The 16,533-nt window shown below is 37.2% G+C and overlaps 1 protein-coding gene across 2 annotated transcripts in view; it reads left to right on the top strand.

Moving 5' to 3' along the window:
- NSD1 (nuclear receptor binding SET domain protein 1) overlaps positions 1–16,533 on the top strand; it is a 43,077-nt gene that overhangs the window by 13,508 nt on the left and 13,036 nt on the right. For both annotated transcript variants that reach the window (XM_072401031.1, XM_072401030.1), the window contains exons 5-17: positions 684–2,628; positions 4,471–4,592; positions 5,127–5,328; positions 7,416–7,537; positions 8,511–8,568; positions 8,884–8,987; positions 9,721–9,852; positions 10,823–10,946; positions 13,248–13,448; positions 14,925–15,104; positions 15,788–15,944; positions 16,033–16,238; positions 16,319–16,431. In XM_072401031.1, the coding sequence (XP_072257132.1) occupies positions 684–2,628; positions 4,471–4,592; positions 5,127–5,328; positions 7,416–7,537; positions 8,511–8,568; positions 8,884–8,987; positions 9,721–9,852; positions 10,823–10,946; positions 13,248–13,448; positions 14,925–15,104; positions 15,788–15,944; positions 16,033–16,238; positions 16,319–16,431 (3,666 nt within the window). The remainder of the gene's footprint in view (positions 1–683; positions 2,629–4,470; positions 4,593–5,126; positions 5,329–7,415; positions 7,538–8,510; positions 8,569–8,883; positions 8,988–9,720; positions 9,853–10,822; positions 10,947–13,247; positions 13,449–14,924; positions 15,105–15,787; positions 15,945–16,032; positions 16,239–16,318; positions 16,432–16,533) is intronic.

The following is a 16,533-nucleotide window of genomic DNA, read 5'->3' as shown; positions in this document are numbered from 1 at the left end:
CCATAGCTAGGAGCATGTACTCCTGCCTGTCAGCCCTTGGATTGTAATTTTCATGTTAGAGACAATGGGTTACAACCTCCCTTCTTCAAGTACAGAGACTGCAAAATGTCCTGTTCCAGCTGTTTGTCATATACATAATAGGTTTTGGTAAATTGACAGGCAGACTTCCTCTAGATTTGTTGAAGTGGTCCCTACACTCAGATGTTTCACACTTCTAGACTTCAGGCAACAGTGTGTCAAGGACCAGGTTTTTGGTTACCTTGTGAGTGTTAAATCTGGTGCTCTCTATTGTATCTGCAAGTACTGCCTTACTGCCTGCCAGGCTTCTACCTGGCCTACTTCCACTTTTACAGTTTCTTCTACCCAAATCTTTTGGCCTCCTTTGATGCCACCTTTGAATGTGAACAGACTGTTGGTGTTTGTGTGCCACCGTTTAGTTGGAGTGCTCATGCATGTCCCAAGTGAAAAGACTCCCTGTTCCCTATAACACCTGTTTTTGATCTTTTCTTGCTTTGCTATAAAACTGATGTACTCTCATAATGGAAGGGATTAACATTGCTTTTTTTTTTTTGTCTTCAGTTTTTATGCAAGTTGTCAGTATGACCTGAACCTGTTATTACAAACTATTTTACTAAGCTAAATTTCTGTTTCAGTTTGCCTGATTTTGTCATCTTTCTTAACAGATTCCATCAAAGCTTCTACCACTATGGCAGTCAAGCATTACTCATGCCCAGGATTGCCTTGCCAAGACAGAATATGGGGACGTTGTTCAGTTTGCAAATTCAACAGACCAACAGCCAGAATATGGAGGAAAAAAATTATCTGGAACAATCGGTGTATTAAACGGTTTTGTAAAACCTCATCTGCCTAACAGTGTCCCATCTCCTCGAAATAACCCTGATTCTGCAAAGAAAAAACATGGTATAAGCCGAAAGCCTTTAAATAAGAACTCTCCTAAGACTAAAGCCTTGGGTGAAGATTTTGTTGCCTGTATGCAAGCTGTCTCTCCTAATTATTGGTCTAATGAAACTACTGATGAAAATAATAAAATGGCACCATCTCAGAGAGAAAATAATGATCTAAAACAAAAATTTACCAATCCCCATAGCCTTAGTAGAGACAGAGGCAACATTACTGAATTAGTGGAGCAAGACAAGTCTTTAATGGAAAAGCAGTCTCTGGGTGATCATGCTGTATCCTTAAAATCTTTAATAAAACCATCTGTGTCTTCAACAACTGATATACATAAAAAAGACCTGGACATACTTAATCAATGTCCAAAACAAAGTCTTGACACGGAAGCAGAAATGTCTGTGGGAAATGTAAACAAGAAACGTGCTCGGGATTGTTCATTATCCATCCCTGTAAATGTTAATAGGAAATTTTCCAGATCCAAGGATTATTCGACCTGCAGCAAAGAAATATCAGCAAATAAAACCAGCTCACCACTATCTCCTGGGGACTCAAAAAAGGAAATATTAGTAAATCACGCTATTGTCAAAGGTCACCAATCTGTAAACATGAATGGGCCTCTAAATGCCGAAAGCCAATCCTGCACAGCGGACAACAAAAGCCTAAATGAACAATGTAGTTTGGGCTCCAAAAATTCTTTTAATTTGCCCACCGTGTCTGGGTGCACAGAAATGTCATGTGACTCAAATGAAAGACCTAGTGATTCTTTAGATAAGGAGCCTTCCAATGAGATAAGCAATGATCATGATGAAAATACAACTTCAAAGCCTTCTACACCCTTACTTTTTCCATCCACTCCTGGTCAAAGTAGAATTCCTTTGGAGCCAGATTATAAATACAGCAGCCTGCTGATGATGCTGAAAGATTTTCATGATACCAAAGCAAAAGAAAGACAGCTTATGACTGGAAAAAATACATCTTCCACATGTACCCCAAAAGGTTGTTCTGAAAGTGGGTCGGATAAAGTATGCAAGCCAATATTAGATGGTGGACAGGGTCTACAATCTGAAAATGTCAGTCCTGCTCCAAAGCATAGTATATTCACTCAGTCTGGTGCACAAACTCCCAGTAGTTCCACAGGTAACTTGGATGAGATGTCAAGTACTGCTACAGGACCTCGCCCAAATAAAAGATTTACAAAGCCCTGCATTTTACAGAAGAGACGAGCTAGGACAATAGAAGATGGGAAAACAAATAAAACTGCTTCTCTGAATAAAGAGACTGTGTCTTCAGAAAGTATTGATCAGCCTTTGGTAGGAGGAATACCTAATGGGACAAAGCTAGGCACTTCTCCCCAGAGTACCTCATCTTCTCAGAATGACACACTAATAAAAAATAACGTAGAAACTTTATTAAGTAATCCTTTTGCACAGTCAAATGTTAAAGATGCACAAAGTCACCAAAACAGCACACCTGAAAAGATTCCTTTTTGCAAGGATACTGAAGTAGATTCAGGAGTTAACAAAGAGTGTTCTGTGTGGGATGAACCCGATGATGCCAATTGTGTTGCACCAAAAAAACGTTGGAAGAAGTTTGGTCATGCAAATGGAGAAAACCACAGTGATGGTCCTCTGAAGGATTGCACTCCTCTGGCCAATGACAAAAGCAAAGTTCCCAGCCTGTCTGTCGCAGCACAGCTGGACCCACCACGACGAGGTACAGATCTGACCTTCTGTTTTGATTTTTTTGTTAAATATTCCTTTGGTATTACTGTTCTGGATGGAATGACTATTCAAAACATATTTTGGTCATGGTTTATTTTAGCCTATGATGCCAATATAACCTGATTTTTTTTTCCCTAATATAAATTAACCTAAACCATAGCCACACCAGTATATTCCAGAAATACTACCCAATAAAATGAAAAGCATGTCACTTTAGACATAATATGCTGCTGGATTTACTTTAACAAAAAAACCCTGTATACTGACAATGTTGCAGGAGGAATGTGCCTGGTGAGTTCTAAAGGGTTTCACATATAAATAAGCAGACAACTTACATTGGTTGACATACACATTTATGAGCAAAAATGTACAACTTTGTGATGGTTGTGTTTGTTAAAACTCAGTTAACCTATAATGTAGAGTTTGTTATCAAATGTTTGCTGAATTAAATTTATAGTACTGCATTTCTGTCTGTGTGAGCTGATGCTCCAATAGGTGTTTGCACTCTGTGCTAAAGTAGTTTTGACCTCCTATAGTGCTCAGTCCAGCTTTCTTGCAGGTTTATGAAGACATAAAGTAAATTTACAACCGCTGACCTCTTTTATAGTATATTATATTCCAAGTAGAACATGGGAACATAGGAATTAGGACATAGATGCTGACCCAGGGCAAATACAGCTATATACATATCTCACTAGACTACATATTTACTTTATGTGGCTGTTTTATTAATGCCTCATAGCACAATATCCATCTTGTCTAAATCTTCTAGAAAATATAAACCTATAGATAAAAGCACTTTCTCATGATTCAGCCCTTTGCATGGTTTGGTGAAAACCTATTTGGTTCCAGAAGTGTTTTTGATATATGTACCTCCTGCGGACACAGCCCGCCCACTTCCCTGAGCTAAGGATTTGTACAGGGGATGTGGTCCGCCCCGCCAGCGGGGTCCCTCTCCTGACCCTGCTCTTGGGGGGGCACCAGCCAGAGCCACAGACCACCAAAATTTTCTTGCGAACCACTGGTTTAAAGTATAATTGGCAAAAAGAAATATTCTGCATAAATTCATAGCCCTTAGTGAATGTTTATTTTTGGTTCTATAATATATAAATATTGACAACATCACAATACTTTGTTTATTGTTGAATGTAACTGATGTAAACCATATGAAACAAGATGCTCTCTAAAGAACTGGGAACTCCAAAAATCTGTTCACCACAGCAATATAAATCTACAGTATAAAATAAATTAAGTCAAAAGTGGCTACTACATTAACTCAATTTTACTTGGTGAGTATTACCTCAATGAACCAGATACTGGTAACCTGAATTGAAGTGATTTTCCATTTTGCCAAAGATTCAATCATCAAAACCGTTTATAGTCCTATTTTTTTCTTTAGATATTCAAGTTATGAAAACAAGTCATGAAAAATGTCCACATCAACACAAATACTTGTAATCGTCATCATCACTCAAACACAAATTCATATTAAGCCACCCAGCATTGTAACACACAATAGTAGGGCTTGTTCATGACAGCAGTATATAATTTAAATAGAGATTCAGACTTCTCATTAGGGATTTCTGACAAGCACTTTTGTAGGGGACATTTACACATTATGCCTAGGTGGGGCCATATTGTATTAGAACAATCTTATCTCCTTGCACCTCTCCATAGTCTCAGCTTGTCCTTGCATGTTTGTAATGGTTCTTTCCAACTGAATATCACCACAAGATTTTGTTCATATACCATTGTTACTCTAAATTGTCTGTCTTTAGTCATTTCACATGTCTGAAAGCAGTGTTCCATAATTACCATGGTAATCTATTACTAGGTGCTAACTGGGGTAAAAAATATCGCAAGCGATCTAGAAAGCGAGTCAAGAATTGTGCAGATGAGCATGGAACATCTGGTGCCCCAAAGAAAAGGAACTGCAAACGGGCTGTATCTTCACAGGTTAGTAAATCTGTCCCTGTATCTTACCTTGGTAATACAGTGCAGGCTTTGGTTGAGAAGAAAAAATGGATCGTTTTATCACCCAGCTTAGCTACTTTAGGTGTGTGTATTTTCCCATTGCCCTAATGCCAACCAGCCAAGCCTGAAACCCTGGCCTATAAATATAAATGTGTGTACCATTACTTACTGAAAAAGCTGATTGGCTGGCTGGTAGGTGTACTGACTGGCTTCAATAGTCAGCGACCTACATCAATTTTGTAGATCTGGAATTTTAGAAGAATTACCCAATCATGAACTGCATACTTCATGTCTTAACAAGTGTTGATGTCTTAAGGACGTATTCTGTAACTGCAGGTATTTAGCTGCCACTAGGTGAGGAACCTACAAGGCAGACAACCTTATTAGCTGTGTATATAAAGATTTTCTTCCTGCTTTGGAATGCATTATTGTACGGGTCATGCTTGAGGCATTGTTCAAGTATTTGCATGTCAAATAAGTTAGTTAACTGTTTATTTTTATTTTTTTTTGTGGCAGCCTGAAACCACCAAAGAGAAGGCCAACCTGGGTCACACTACTAAAACCTGGATTGACCCTACTAATAAAAGCAATAAACCATCACTATTAGTTGGAAATGTAGAAGATGGCACATTTTCAAGAATGTCTACCCAGGTCACCATAAAGACCGAACCTGTTGAGGAATCAGATGGCTGCACTACACCTTCCCCAACAAAGCCAGGTGAAGATTATTCTGGAATTTTTTTTTTATTTTTTTTTATGCCTTTCTAAAACTGGAATTTTGGATTTTGTGTAAAATAGGAAGAGAGGGTGGGGGTTTCATGTGATTTGTAGATCATTTAAATTTAATTCATAGGCAACATGTAATGCAGGAATTGAGACATCTTACGGTTATGAAAAAAAGTATATATTTTGATACCAACAACACTTTTTAAAGTAGGTTTCTAAGTTGGATGGGGCAACGAAAGACTGGAAAATTGGTGTTTAAACTTACCTGATGTCTTTCCTAGACACCATCTTTTTAACCACTTCCCCCTAAAATGAGTGACAAAATGGGCAAAACTTTTTTTTTATTATTATACTTCGGTCGTTCAGATTACACATGTTGATAGAGTAACTCTTCTATACAAAGGTACTGCTCACCGTAGTCTCATAAATGAAAAGCAATGCATTTATGGCGTCCTTGAACTATCTCTAGAAAACACGTTGGTTGGCTGATTTGCCGAACACATGATATGTTTCCAAAGATATTCATGCTTTCCACATTGTCATGATGATTGTGGATTGTTTACAGATTTTTGTTTAAATATCTTCCTTCCAATGGCTACTCTAAGCATCTTGTTGTCTGTGAATCTCTTGCTGGTCACAGTATGGCCATGTTCCAGAAAATCAAGGAGAATGACGCCCTTGTCATCCCAAAAAACAGTGACTATACATTCTGGGCACTTGAATTGGTTCAGATCAGAGCAAACATTCATCCCTCTCTGCTTCCTCTGCTAAGGTATTGCTTAACACACACTTTCCGATACCCCAAGTCTTCCACCATCTTCTCATTGGCATTGTGGTCACAGTCCAGTTGTGCCGCAAGCGTATGGATTGTAACTTGTCTGTCATATCATTGCCAGATCTGAGATAAATTTTGTTCACTGGCTGTACATTCAGGTCTGTGATCACAGTTAATGGTCTCATACTGCATGGTTTATCTTTGGTGCTGGTTTTCCCTTCTTTAAACTCGATCCCTCTACAATCTGTTGCCTTCTGTGGATGCCAGACCGCCTGAACTAAATGACATGCACAAGCTTGGATTCAGTTATTCATCTTCAATGAAGAGAGAGATTATAAAACGCCTGTATAGAATATTCTGCAAATGTGTGCAATTTGATTTGCCTATGTCAGCTGTTACGTTGTGCTTACTTTTGTTTTACTTTTAATACAGCCATCATAGATCATAGTTGTATGTATCTTTGAAAATGCACATTGTGTGTGTGTGTGTGACCCAAAGAAAGTGTTTTAAAAAAGTGCCACAATTTAAGAATTACGGTTTTTCAGTGGTACATGTATCAAAAGTACTTGATCTCATTAAAGGATTCAGAGAACCTTCACTACATTAAAAACAGATGTGAGTTTTCCAGTATAAATTGGGGCATTAGTAGTGCACCATTTATTCCAAATAATATATGCAGTTTTTTTTTTTAGAGATGCTGCAATCCAGATGACAACTCTCCCCAGGAAAGCCCCTTTTAATTCCTGAAGACAGTACCAGACCAAATTGTACATGCATGGGAGCACAGTAGTTAATAGATCTGGACTGTCAGCCATTTAAAACTTTGGTAATATTATGACTCAAAAATTACAACAATGGACACCGAACAGCTCTATTATTTTATAGCTTTATAGTAGCTGTAATATTTTACATTGATGTACAGCAGTTGATCACCTATGTTCCTTAATATTTAGCTGGCATCAAATTTAAAAGGAGCATGTTTTCAGAAACCATAAACTTCTTAAGAGTCATCTTTTGATGTTGCCTTTGTACGATTTTTCTAATAACGCATTGGGTTTATGAGTTGCAAATCATCACCTTTTGGTTTTGTTTACAATTTTACACAGCATCCCTATCTTTATGGGGGTGGTAATGGGGTTGTTTTTAAAATGGAGCACAGGATAAAGCAATGTTGCACACTTTTCTTGCATAGTAGACATAATTACTTCTGATCTGATGTCATTATTAAGCAGTATAATGCTGATAGTTGTAATGCTTCTTTTCTTTTAATACCGATGTAACCATTTTTTATTTGCAAATTAAAGCACACTGTGGAAATAGACGCAAAAGTAAACTTATTCCCAGAATGTGTGATTTTGATGACCTGGATGCACAATTTGGCATTAAAGAGGAAGAGGAGGAAGAAGTTATTTTTCCCAAAGCTAAGGTAATTTTGTTCAACTGCATGAAAAGCTTGGGCTAAAGATGTGATTCTGCCAAAACTATTTGCAATGTTTTCTGTGTGTATGTGCTTTGGATTCAGTAACAATGTTTCCTGTTGGATGCCTATGATTATTGATGGGTAAATATTATCTGATAGTGCTCTGTGACCCTAAATGTTTCCCTCAAACTTACATACTTTTTTTTTATTCCCCTTTAATGAAAAAAGAAAATTTTTTTGGGCCCACAAACTTTAAAAATTTTTTTTACGCTTTCAGTCCATAGAGCATTTGAGGTTTGACTTATTTCTGCCTCAAAGTGCTATCGTTTATTTCTGTTTTTTTGACTATATAAACATATGCATATATGCTTTGCAAAGTTTTCGACACAGGAGGAAAGGAGACCTTATTTTTCTATGATATAATTGAGTTACACATTCAGGACTTGCGACTAGAAAGTTAAAGGACTATAAGCAGACTGATTAGTTTGTCGCTCTGGTGTTTCCTGCTACCATTTTGTCTTTTGTGAGTTCATAGGTATTTTAGTACAATAAATGTGTGTTTTTTACAAAGCTTTTTATCTTTCTGGATTTTTTGTCTTTCAAAGATTTTTGTCTATCTGGAGGACAACTTAACCTATGCTGTGCCATGATGTACCTGCACTAAATAGTAGCTATTTAAACTAAAGGTTCACTAAGGAATTGTAAAATAATTTGTATTGTCACTGACTTATGCCGTCACACGGGGCACCGCCTCTTATGTAGGCTAAATATGGGATAATGCAAATGCTTGTTCATTTTGATTTATTCTTTTTCAGTTCCCATTCTATTTGTAGACCCTTCATACTTCTATATAAATTTTAAATAAATTCTTAACTTCTAAATAAATTTAACAAAAAATCACTTTCATTCTTGTTTGGACCCATGTACTGTTGTCACTAAATTTTTGTTGATGCTAACATCTTTGCGCCTCTTGTTTCAGCCTGCCATTTCTTTACCTCTGAAGAGACCGTCTCTGAAACGTATTCGATACCGAAAAGGTAAATGCATGATGAAACTAATCAAAACTCCGTAAATGTCACACCAGGATTATGCACAGATTATGTATAGATATTTTGATGAATATTTATGCAGAGTTGTTTTATCTTGTGCTCCTTATTGTGGATGTGTTTATTGCATCATGAACTTCATACTAGGTTACCTGCGACTTGCAGATTAGTTGTAGTAACAAGAAAGTTAAAAATATAAAGCTACAGGAATGCGTTTTTGTTTTTTTCTTCGATTTGAGACTTAATTGAGAAGCTGCTCATTGGTCTGTGTTCAGTTTTTATTAAAATGTTTTTTTTTTTTTCCAGGAACCAGTAGGCTTTCTGAAAATCGAAAGAGACGGAAACGGTTAAGACTTCGCAAAATCAAGAAGGAAAAAAGTCTGTCCTCCCAGGAAGCTTCGAATTCTGAGGTAAAAGATGGTTTTATCTTACATGTTTATGTAATGGGTCAAATTTTTTTTCTGCATGTTTCGTATAAAATATTTCTAATCATTCTTTACTCTTTGATCATGTGAAGTTTGTTTACAAACCTGTGAGCTTCAGCTGTCACTTTGCCTCACAGAGGGAGTCGCAGCTTCATTACTTCAAGTACTTAACTTTCATAGGAGGAAAGCTGCCAATCCCTCAGCAATCTCAGGCCAGTCGTTCCCATGTGGTCCTGTCTTCCTTCTTATTTCCAGCACAGACTGTAAAGCAAGCACTGCAACCTTATTCGGGGTTCTTTTGTGTTACCTGATCTCACACTGCGCAAGCGTAAGGGTGATGCTCCTTACTGAAAATGTAAAAACAAAGTGCAGATCTCACTGCACATGTGTGAGATTGGCACTTTTTTACATTCCAGAAAAGCCCCTTCGGTGCATGCCCAAAGCCTTCTAGGATATGCGAGTGGTACTCCCATAAGTATTTGTTAGGGCAAAATCTCCCTGGAGTATTAAAGGATCACTTATTACCAACCACACTCCATAGTGATTCCTCCTAGACAGAATCCTTTGAAAAAAGCACACTACCACAATAAAATATGCTAATTCGATTTTTTTTTTTTTGTGTGTGTGTGTGTACCGAGGATTTGTTTACTAAATAACTAATAACGGCTTTTTTTTTTAGTTGATGCTGTGGCCTAAATTGTAAGTTGTTTCTTTACAGGGTGAAAGTAATGATATGGGTGCAATCAGTCCAAGCGATGCTGCTGAGGAAGGACTGGACCAAGAGCATGGAGTATCTTCTAAGAAGAGCTTTGGTGGAGGGGGAGCAGCCATGAAAGAGAATGTGTGCCAGGTAAGTGTTCAGACCCAGAATAAACCCCAACAAATTATTCCTTGCTTAGTACATTACATTGTGCACACATTTAGAGAAGGTATGCTGCATTTTCAGCATGAGGTTTAAATTGTTTCATTATTTATACAGATTCAAGGTCCTCTATGTAATGCGTGTGAGTGAAAGAATTGTAATTGGCAACCTTGCTTGAAGGGATGCCTGGGTAAATGTGTGGACGCTATTGGCAATCTTATTGCTATTCAGAAAAACTCATTTCTGAAGGTTCTGGCCATGTATCCAGTATGCATACTCCATTTTTGTGTTATCTGGATTAGTTACCCGCAAATATGCAGGACTGACACAGCAAAAAGTGCAAGGTGCTGATCCCAGCCAAAACTAGGCTGGGAAGAAAACTAAAAATAACACTTCTCCAATTTAGTGATATGCACCAGGGACCTTTTTATCATGCAGTGTAGTTGGTTAGTAGGTTAAAGGCTTTGCCAAAGTCAATTAGTAAGAGTCCACCAGTGAGTGTAAAGCCCCAGAAGAATTTATTTTCAAATTGGACATGCAGAAAAAAAAATGTAGTTATGAGTATTGTTCTACTATAGTTATTCCAACAGGTGACTTGAGAATAAAGTGGAAAAAAAAGATGAAACCCATCAAGTCATTCATTTTGGTGTATGTATGGTTAAAAACAAGTCTACATATATATATTTTAGGTGTCAGAACAGGAATTGAAGGAAATTATTAGTGGGGGACACAGAATACTTCATAAAGTTCTTCTTTACGAGACAGTTTTGGTATTTATTCAGTGAAGACCTAGCGTTATGTCTAATTTGGTATTAAGTGTATCACTTGTTCTTTACTATATGAAAGGCAAGGTATTTTTCCCTGCAAAACAATGTTGCATGCTAGATGTTGAATCATGATCCATTGCAGTCTGTACAGATTTTAAACTCTGGAGTAATTTTAATATCTTCATCCACAGGTCTGCGAGAAGCCAGGTGAACTGCTGCTGTGTGAGGGCCAGTGTTGTGGAGCATTTCACTTGGAGTGCCTTGGACTGAGTGACATGCCTCGTGGAAAGTTCATCTGTAGTGAGTGTTCTGCAGGTACGTGTGTGATTGTTCTCTAAACTGGTCAACAAACATTTTCTTGCCAAACAGATTAAAGTCATTTTAAGTTATGTTTGATGCACATATTCCAAATATGGTATTGGTTTTGCTAGATTGGCTCTAGTTTTTGAAATGATGACCTCAATAACCTTATAGAAAACTAATGGAACATGAAAATTAGGCAAAAATTAACTAGATATGCCTACGTATACAAAATGACATTTCTAAAATACTTAATGTCAATATATTCTATATTCAGTATATTTACAGAACTAATCACAAATAAGTCATTGAAAAACTCTGTTTGTATGATTTCCTTTTATGCTGATGATCAGGAAAATCATGTTGAAGGCTCCAGCAGTAGTTTGCCATCATGTGTCTATCCCACCTGCCCTGATACCTTTCTTCCATCACCTATATATCTTGATGGAACCTCTCCCCTTGTTCCTCACTCAAATTGCCAAGGTTTTCTGGAAACTTTTGGCTATGGAGATAGTGTACCTTTTATGCTCATAGTAGCACCCAAACTTTTAAAGTTTAAGAGCAAGTTTTGTACCAGTTCTTCATAATTTTGTGCTTAATGGGTTACTCAAGAAGTTCTTGACAACCATGACAACATAGCTGTGCCAGGCAGAAGCTTCAGTATCAGTCATGTAACTTGTGAAATTTGAATAATTTATCAGTTTCCAAATCTGGGGTCCATCAAAGATTCCTGCTTTTAATATTTCGGTACTCAATCCAGGGAAGAATCAACAATGGTATTTGAATCAATCAATCACCGTCCTTGTTCAGAGCTCTAACAAATTGAATCACAACTTTTTATCTTTGTCAACCATTGGCTCGTGTTCGCTGCACCTTTTTTCATGTTTTCTCTTGGAGGCCATGTCACTTTTTTCCAGTGATCCTGCTTTGCTCTACTATCCCACAAGCAGATGAAACATGGGTACTGTGTGTATCCTCTTTGCTGTCCAAGTAGGAAGTTCACCATTTTTAAATCAACACATATGGACCATTGGTGTTCATGATAGCAAAACTTTTGTAAGACCAATTTGATATTTGCATATTTCTTAATTATTCTTTAGGTTTTGTTGAGTTTCCAATTGGAATTGATGCATAGCAGTTGCCATTTTACAGTAAAACAGATTTCAAACTTTGAATGGAACTCTATGAAAAGCCGCCAGTCTTCTGCTCGGTATTCTGGTACTCCCATATGGGCTAGTAGTCCAGGCATGTTACAACAGTACACCAAGTCTCCATCTTCACTGAAATATGATAGGAGTGTCATCTGTCTTGTCCTATAAACCGGTATTTTTACTTCCGGTCTTGGACAGTTCTTTTTCATTATCCTGGATGCTAAAAGTTTAGATACTTGTTTTGACAGACTTAGGTCACATATTGAATCATTGAGCTCTTCTTGGGAGAACTGCTGGTTTGATGAAACACTTCCTTCATATTTACTTCCACTGCTAACTCCTGGATTACACTCCAAACCCTGTATATCCTCCATGTCAGATACAGGAATATCAGGGAGTGTACTGAACACTGGTATGGGAACATCAGCACCATGCGGCACAGGTCGTCTTGCTGATCCAAATCGGGCTTCTCCCACTGTTTTTTCTTGTAACTATTGAAACCTTTTACACTCTTTTACACAGCACAAAAATCACAATCATGATGATGTTTGGGCTCTCGCCATACCATTGGTACACCAAATTTCAAACTCTTCAGTTTTCCAATGACGTAGACACTTTACACAAGTTTTGCATACCATATGGGAAGCCCAATACTTATCTTGGTCCCCCAGTTTAATACCAAAATATGCAAAATATGCTTGTTTCACAAATTCTGTAATGTTTCTTCCCTGTTTTTGCTGAGAATATTCACCACAAATGTAGCAAAATACATTAGGGTCATTTAAACAACTTCTTGAAGAACTCGTATTTCTGTAAAAATAGAAAATGTATGAAAAAAAAAAGGCAAATAAAAAAACATGCTACATTTAATATATAAAATGTAAAACATTGGTGTAAATAAAGATGGATAATAATATGCTGTGTTAACATTTTGTTGTTGGTAAAAATCATCTATTCTAATTCCTGTATCACAAGAATTGGAGCCAATTCAATGAAACTAATGTCATTTCTGGATTTAGCAGACCTGAAATACACTAAATATATTAAAAAATCCTTGGCAAGTGAAAATAAAAATTTTTAACCAAGTCAAAAAATGACAAATCTGCTTACTCAAATTGGTGTTTCCAATGAGTAATTTACCTCCCTAAATGTATTTATTTTCCAGGTGTCCATTCATGCTTTGTGTGTAAGACCTCTGACTCAGGGGTGAAACGCTGCTCTTTAGCTCTGTGTGGGAAGTATTATCATGAGAAATGTGCTTTCAATTATCCACCTGCTCTGCAGCTGAATAAAGGATTCCGCTGTTCCCTGCATGTCTGCATCACCTGCCACGCCAACAACCCCAGTAACCCATCAGCTTCTAAAGGTGAGTCAGAGTAGAATATGTTGCTAAGGGATCTAGTAAGCCTGAACTAGCTCAAAACTGGAATATACATGGTTCATTGGCTTCTTAATCTGGCCAAATTTGACTCTTTCAAAAGAGTTGACACGCGCTGGCTGGCATGTCTTTCAAAAGCGCTGGCAGTAGCTCCTCTATGAATAAAACCAGTTTGAAAAATTTGCTGATACATAATTTGTGCTTCTATGCAGATCACAAGTTTGCATGTAATATTCATACTAGAAAGCCAATCTCTCCTTAGCTGTCTTCCCCCTTCCCCAAATCAAGGTGACTAGTTTCACAGGATAGCAAGTGGCATGCACTGACTGCTATAAAAATCAGACAGTAGTTCCAGCCTTGTCTTTTTTTTTTTTTTTTTTTTTACTGATAAAAAAGCTAATATTTGCATATATCCAAATGGACTGTAAAGCCACCTTTCCATCAAATCACCTCCTCCCTGGGCAGGATGCATATAATAAAATTTAGAAGCATCCCTGCATACAGTGTATAATCAGACCTAGAAGACATGTTTATTGATTTGGAGATGCTGAAGAAATTTATCATACCCCTCCTTTTTCTATAGAGAAGTTCAGGGCTACCTGTTGATACCAGCACTGCCCTTCTGTCTCAGATCCAACACTACCAGAATTTATGGCAGTTGATGTTTTTAATAAATGAGATGTATCAATGGAATTCTGTCAGTCTCCAAACTCCTTTGGAAGCAGATTCTGCTAAACATGTCCAAATTGAGACTGAATATATTGTTTGTATATTTGCAAAATATATTATTTGTCTTTTTTTTTATGTTTTAAATTCATTTTTTTTCAACTTTGAAGGATGTGATGGTAAAAGTTTGGCAATTTGTAAATAAAAAAATATTTTTAAGAAATTGGATGTGGCACCAATGTGTCACATGTGTCCCTGGTAGATGAATAAAGATACCTAGGCATACACCTAAATGAGTAGGCAAATGTATCACAACAATGAACTTTTTCTATTAACTCTCCTCTGGCCTGTTATATATGCCATGAAAGCGTTTTGTTGTTGATTAAAGCTTGTTGATCCTATGAAATCCAGTTGTGCCCTGTATACTCTTTGTTTCAGGAAACACTGCAGTCATAAAGTGTGCTAGGACCTCAACACCCCCAATGTTATGTAGCTGATAGGATTTACAGAAATTGACCTCTTTTCACACATCATGTCCTAGGGTGGCAATTGTCACTTTATGCCAGGAAGTTTATTACGTTCTGGATTCCCAGGTGGAAAAGTTAAGGATAACACCAAATTTATTGACACTTTAGTGCTTTACAGTGTTTTTTTTTTTTTTTTTTTTTTTTTTTTTTTTACAGTTTTGTAAATTAATGACTGGTTCTGTTTGTTTCCTTTCTGTCAATGTTGTATTCCAGTGCAATAAACACATAATTGAAGTTTGTTTTAATGTGTGTACATTTATTTTTTTAACAGGTCGACTAATGAGATGTGTCCGCTGCCCGGTTGCCTATCATGCCAACGATTTCTGTGTGGCTGCAGGAACTGTCACCCTTGCTTCCAATAGCATTATTTGCCCTAACCACTTTACTCCACGTAGAGGATGCAAGAACCATGAACATATCAATGTTAGCTGGTGTTTTGTGTGCTCTGAGGGTAGGGACATAATTATAACTTCTGCAGCAATTATTCCTCTCATAATTGTAAAAATGAAATATGCATTCTCAATATTCTTTACTGTTTATGTTTCATTACAAGTTTTCATTACTGGCTTTTTGGTATTATCAAAAAAAAATTTGTTTCCATCACTCATTGAAAGACCCCTGTTTAGTTACCTGTAGGCAGATATGGCTGCCAACAAGATGGGATGCTATGGAGTATGTAATCATTGCATACAACCAGCGTGGTTCTCATCGGTTCTGCCAACTTCAGAATGATTTAACTGTGTGTTTCTTTACAAGCCAATTGTTGATTCACTAGTGTGTTCCAGTACATTTTTCCAGTAGTCTATTACTTTGTTTTTGTTTTGTTTTTTATTTATGCAGGTTTTGACCCACCTAACTTTGTTTGTGTTTTGGTCGCTGGTTTTGGAACTTGTTACCAAGACCAAGGAAGATTTTGTAGGATTACCTTCTACTGTCAATTCACTTGTGGTAGTTAGGAAAAGAAATAGTTTTCTTTGGTAACCAGTCTATTATAAAACAATCAATTCTTAGCTCAGCATTGTGCTGGACTTCAGATTTTTTTAATCCTTAGTGACTATTCTGTGTGAAAGATGGGAATGTTTAAGTTGTATTCCCTAATATAGAATGTTTTTCTTTTGCGTGTCTTTACATTAGGTGGAAGTCTCCTTTGTTGTGAATCTTGTCCAGCAGCTTTTCACCGTGAGTGTCTTAACATTGAAATGCCAGAGGGTAGCTGGTTCTGCAATGACTGCAAAGCTGGAAAAAAACCACATTATAAGGAGGTAGTGTGGGTGAAGGTTGGAAGATACAGGTACAAAAATTGACTGCGTGAAAACTCCATACAACATTCCATTTAGTTTGCAGGGTTTGGTGATTGACTATTTTCTGTTCCTTCTCAGGTGGTGGCCAGCTGAGGTTTGTCATCCAAAGAGCATTCCTACAAACATCCAGAAGATGAAGCATGATATTGGAGAGTTTCCAGTTTTGTTTTTCGGGTCAAAGGACTATTTGTGGACCCACCAGGCCAGAGTGTTTCCATATATGGAAGGAGATGCCCTTAACAAAGATAAAATGAGCAAAGGAGTGGATGCAGTTTATAAAAAGGGTATCGCAGACTATTTCTCTTGTTTTGTAGTGACATGTGATAAAACTTCTTTCATTCTAATTAATTTTGATTTTATGTAGGGCTAATGGAAGCTGCAGAGAGGTTTGAAGAACTAAAAGCACAGAAAGAAATGAGACTGCTACAGGAGGAAAAGAAAAATGACAAAAAGCCTCCACCCTATAAGCACATTAAAGTGAGTCTTCTCCCTTCAATATATTTTGAGTATCTTGAAGTATTTTTCTTTGTCGCATTCCATAAAGAATGGGGCATATTTACAGAAAGGTGAAGAATACCT

Source organism: Pyxicephalus adspersus, chromosome 2 (genome assembly GCF_032062135.1).
Source record: "Pyxicephalus adspersus chromosome 2, UCB_Pads_2.0, whole genome shotgun sequence".
Lineage (NCBI taxonomy): Eukaryota > Metazoa > Chordata > Amphibia > Anura > Pyxicephalidae > Pyxicephalus > Pyxicephalus adspersus.
This window is presented reverse-complemented; position numbering and strand designations above follow the sequence as displayed.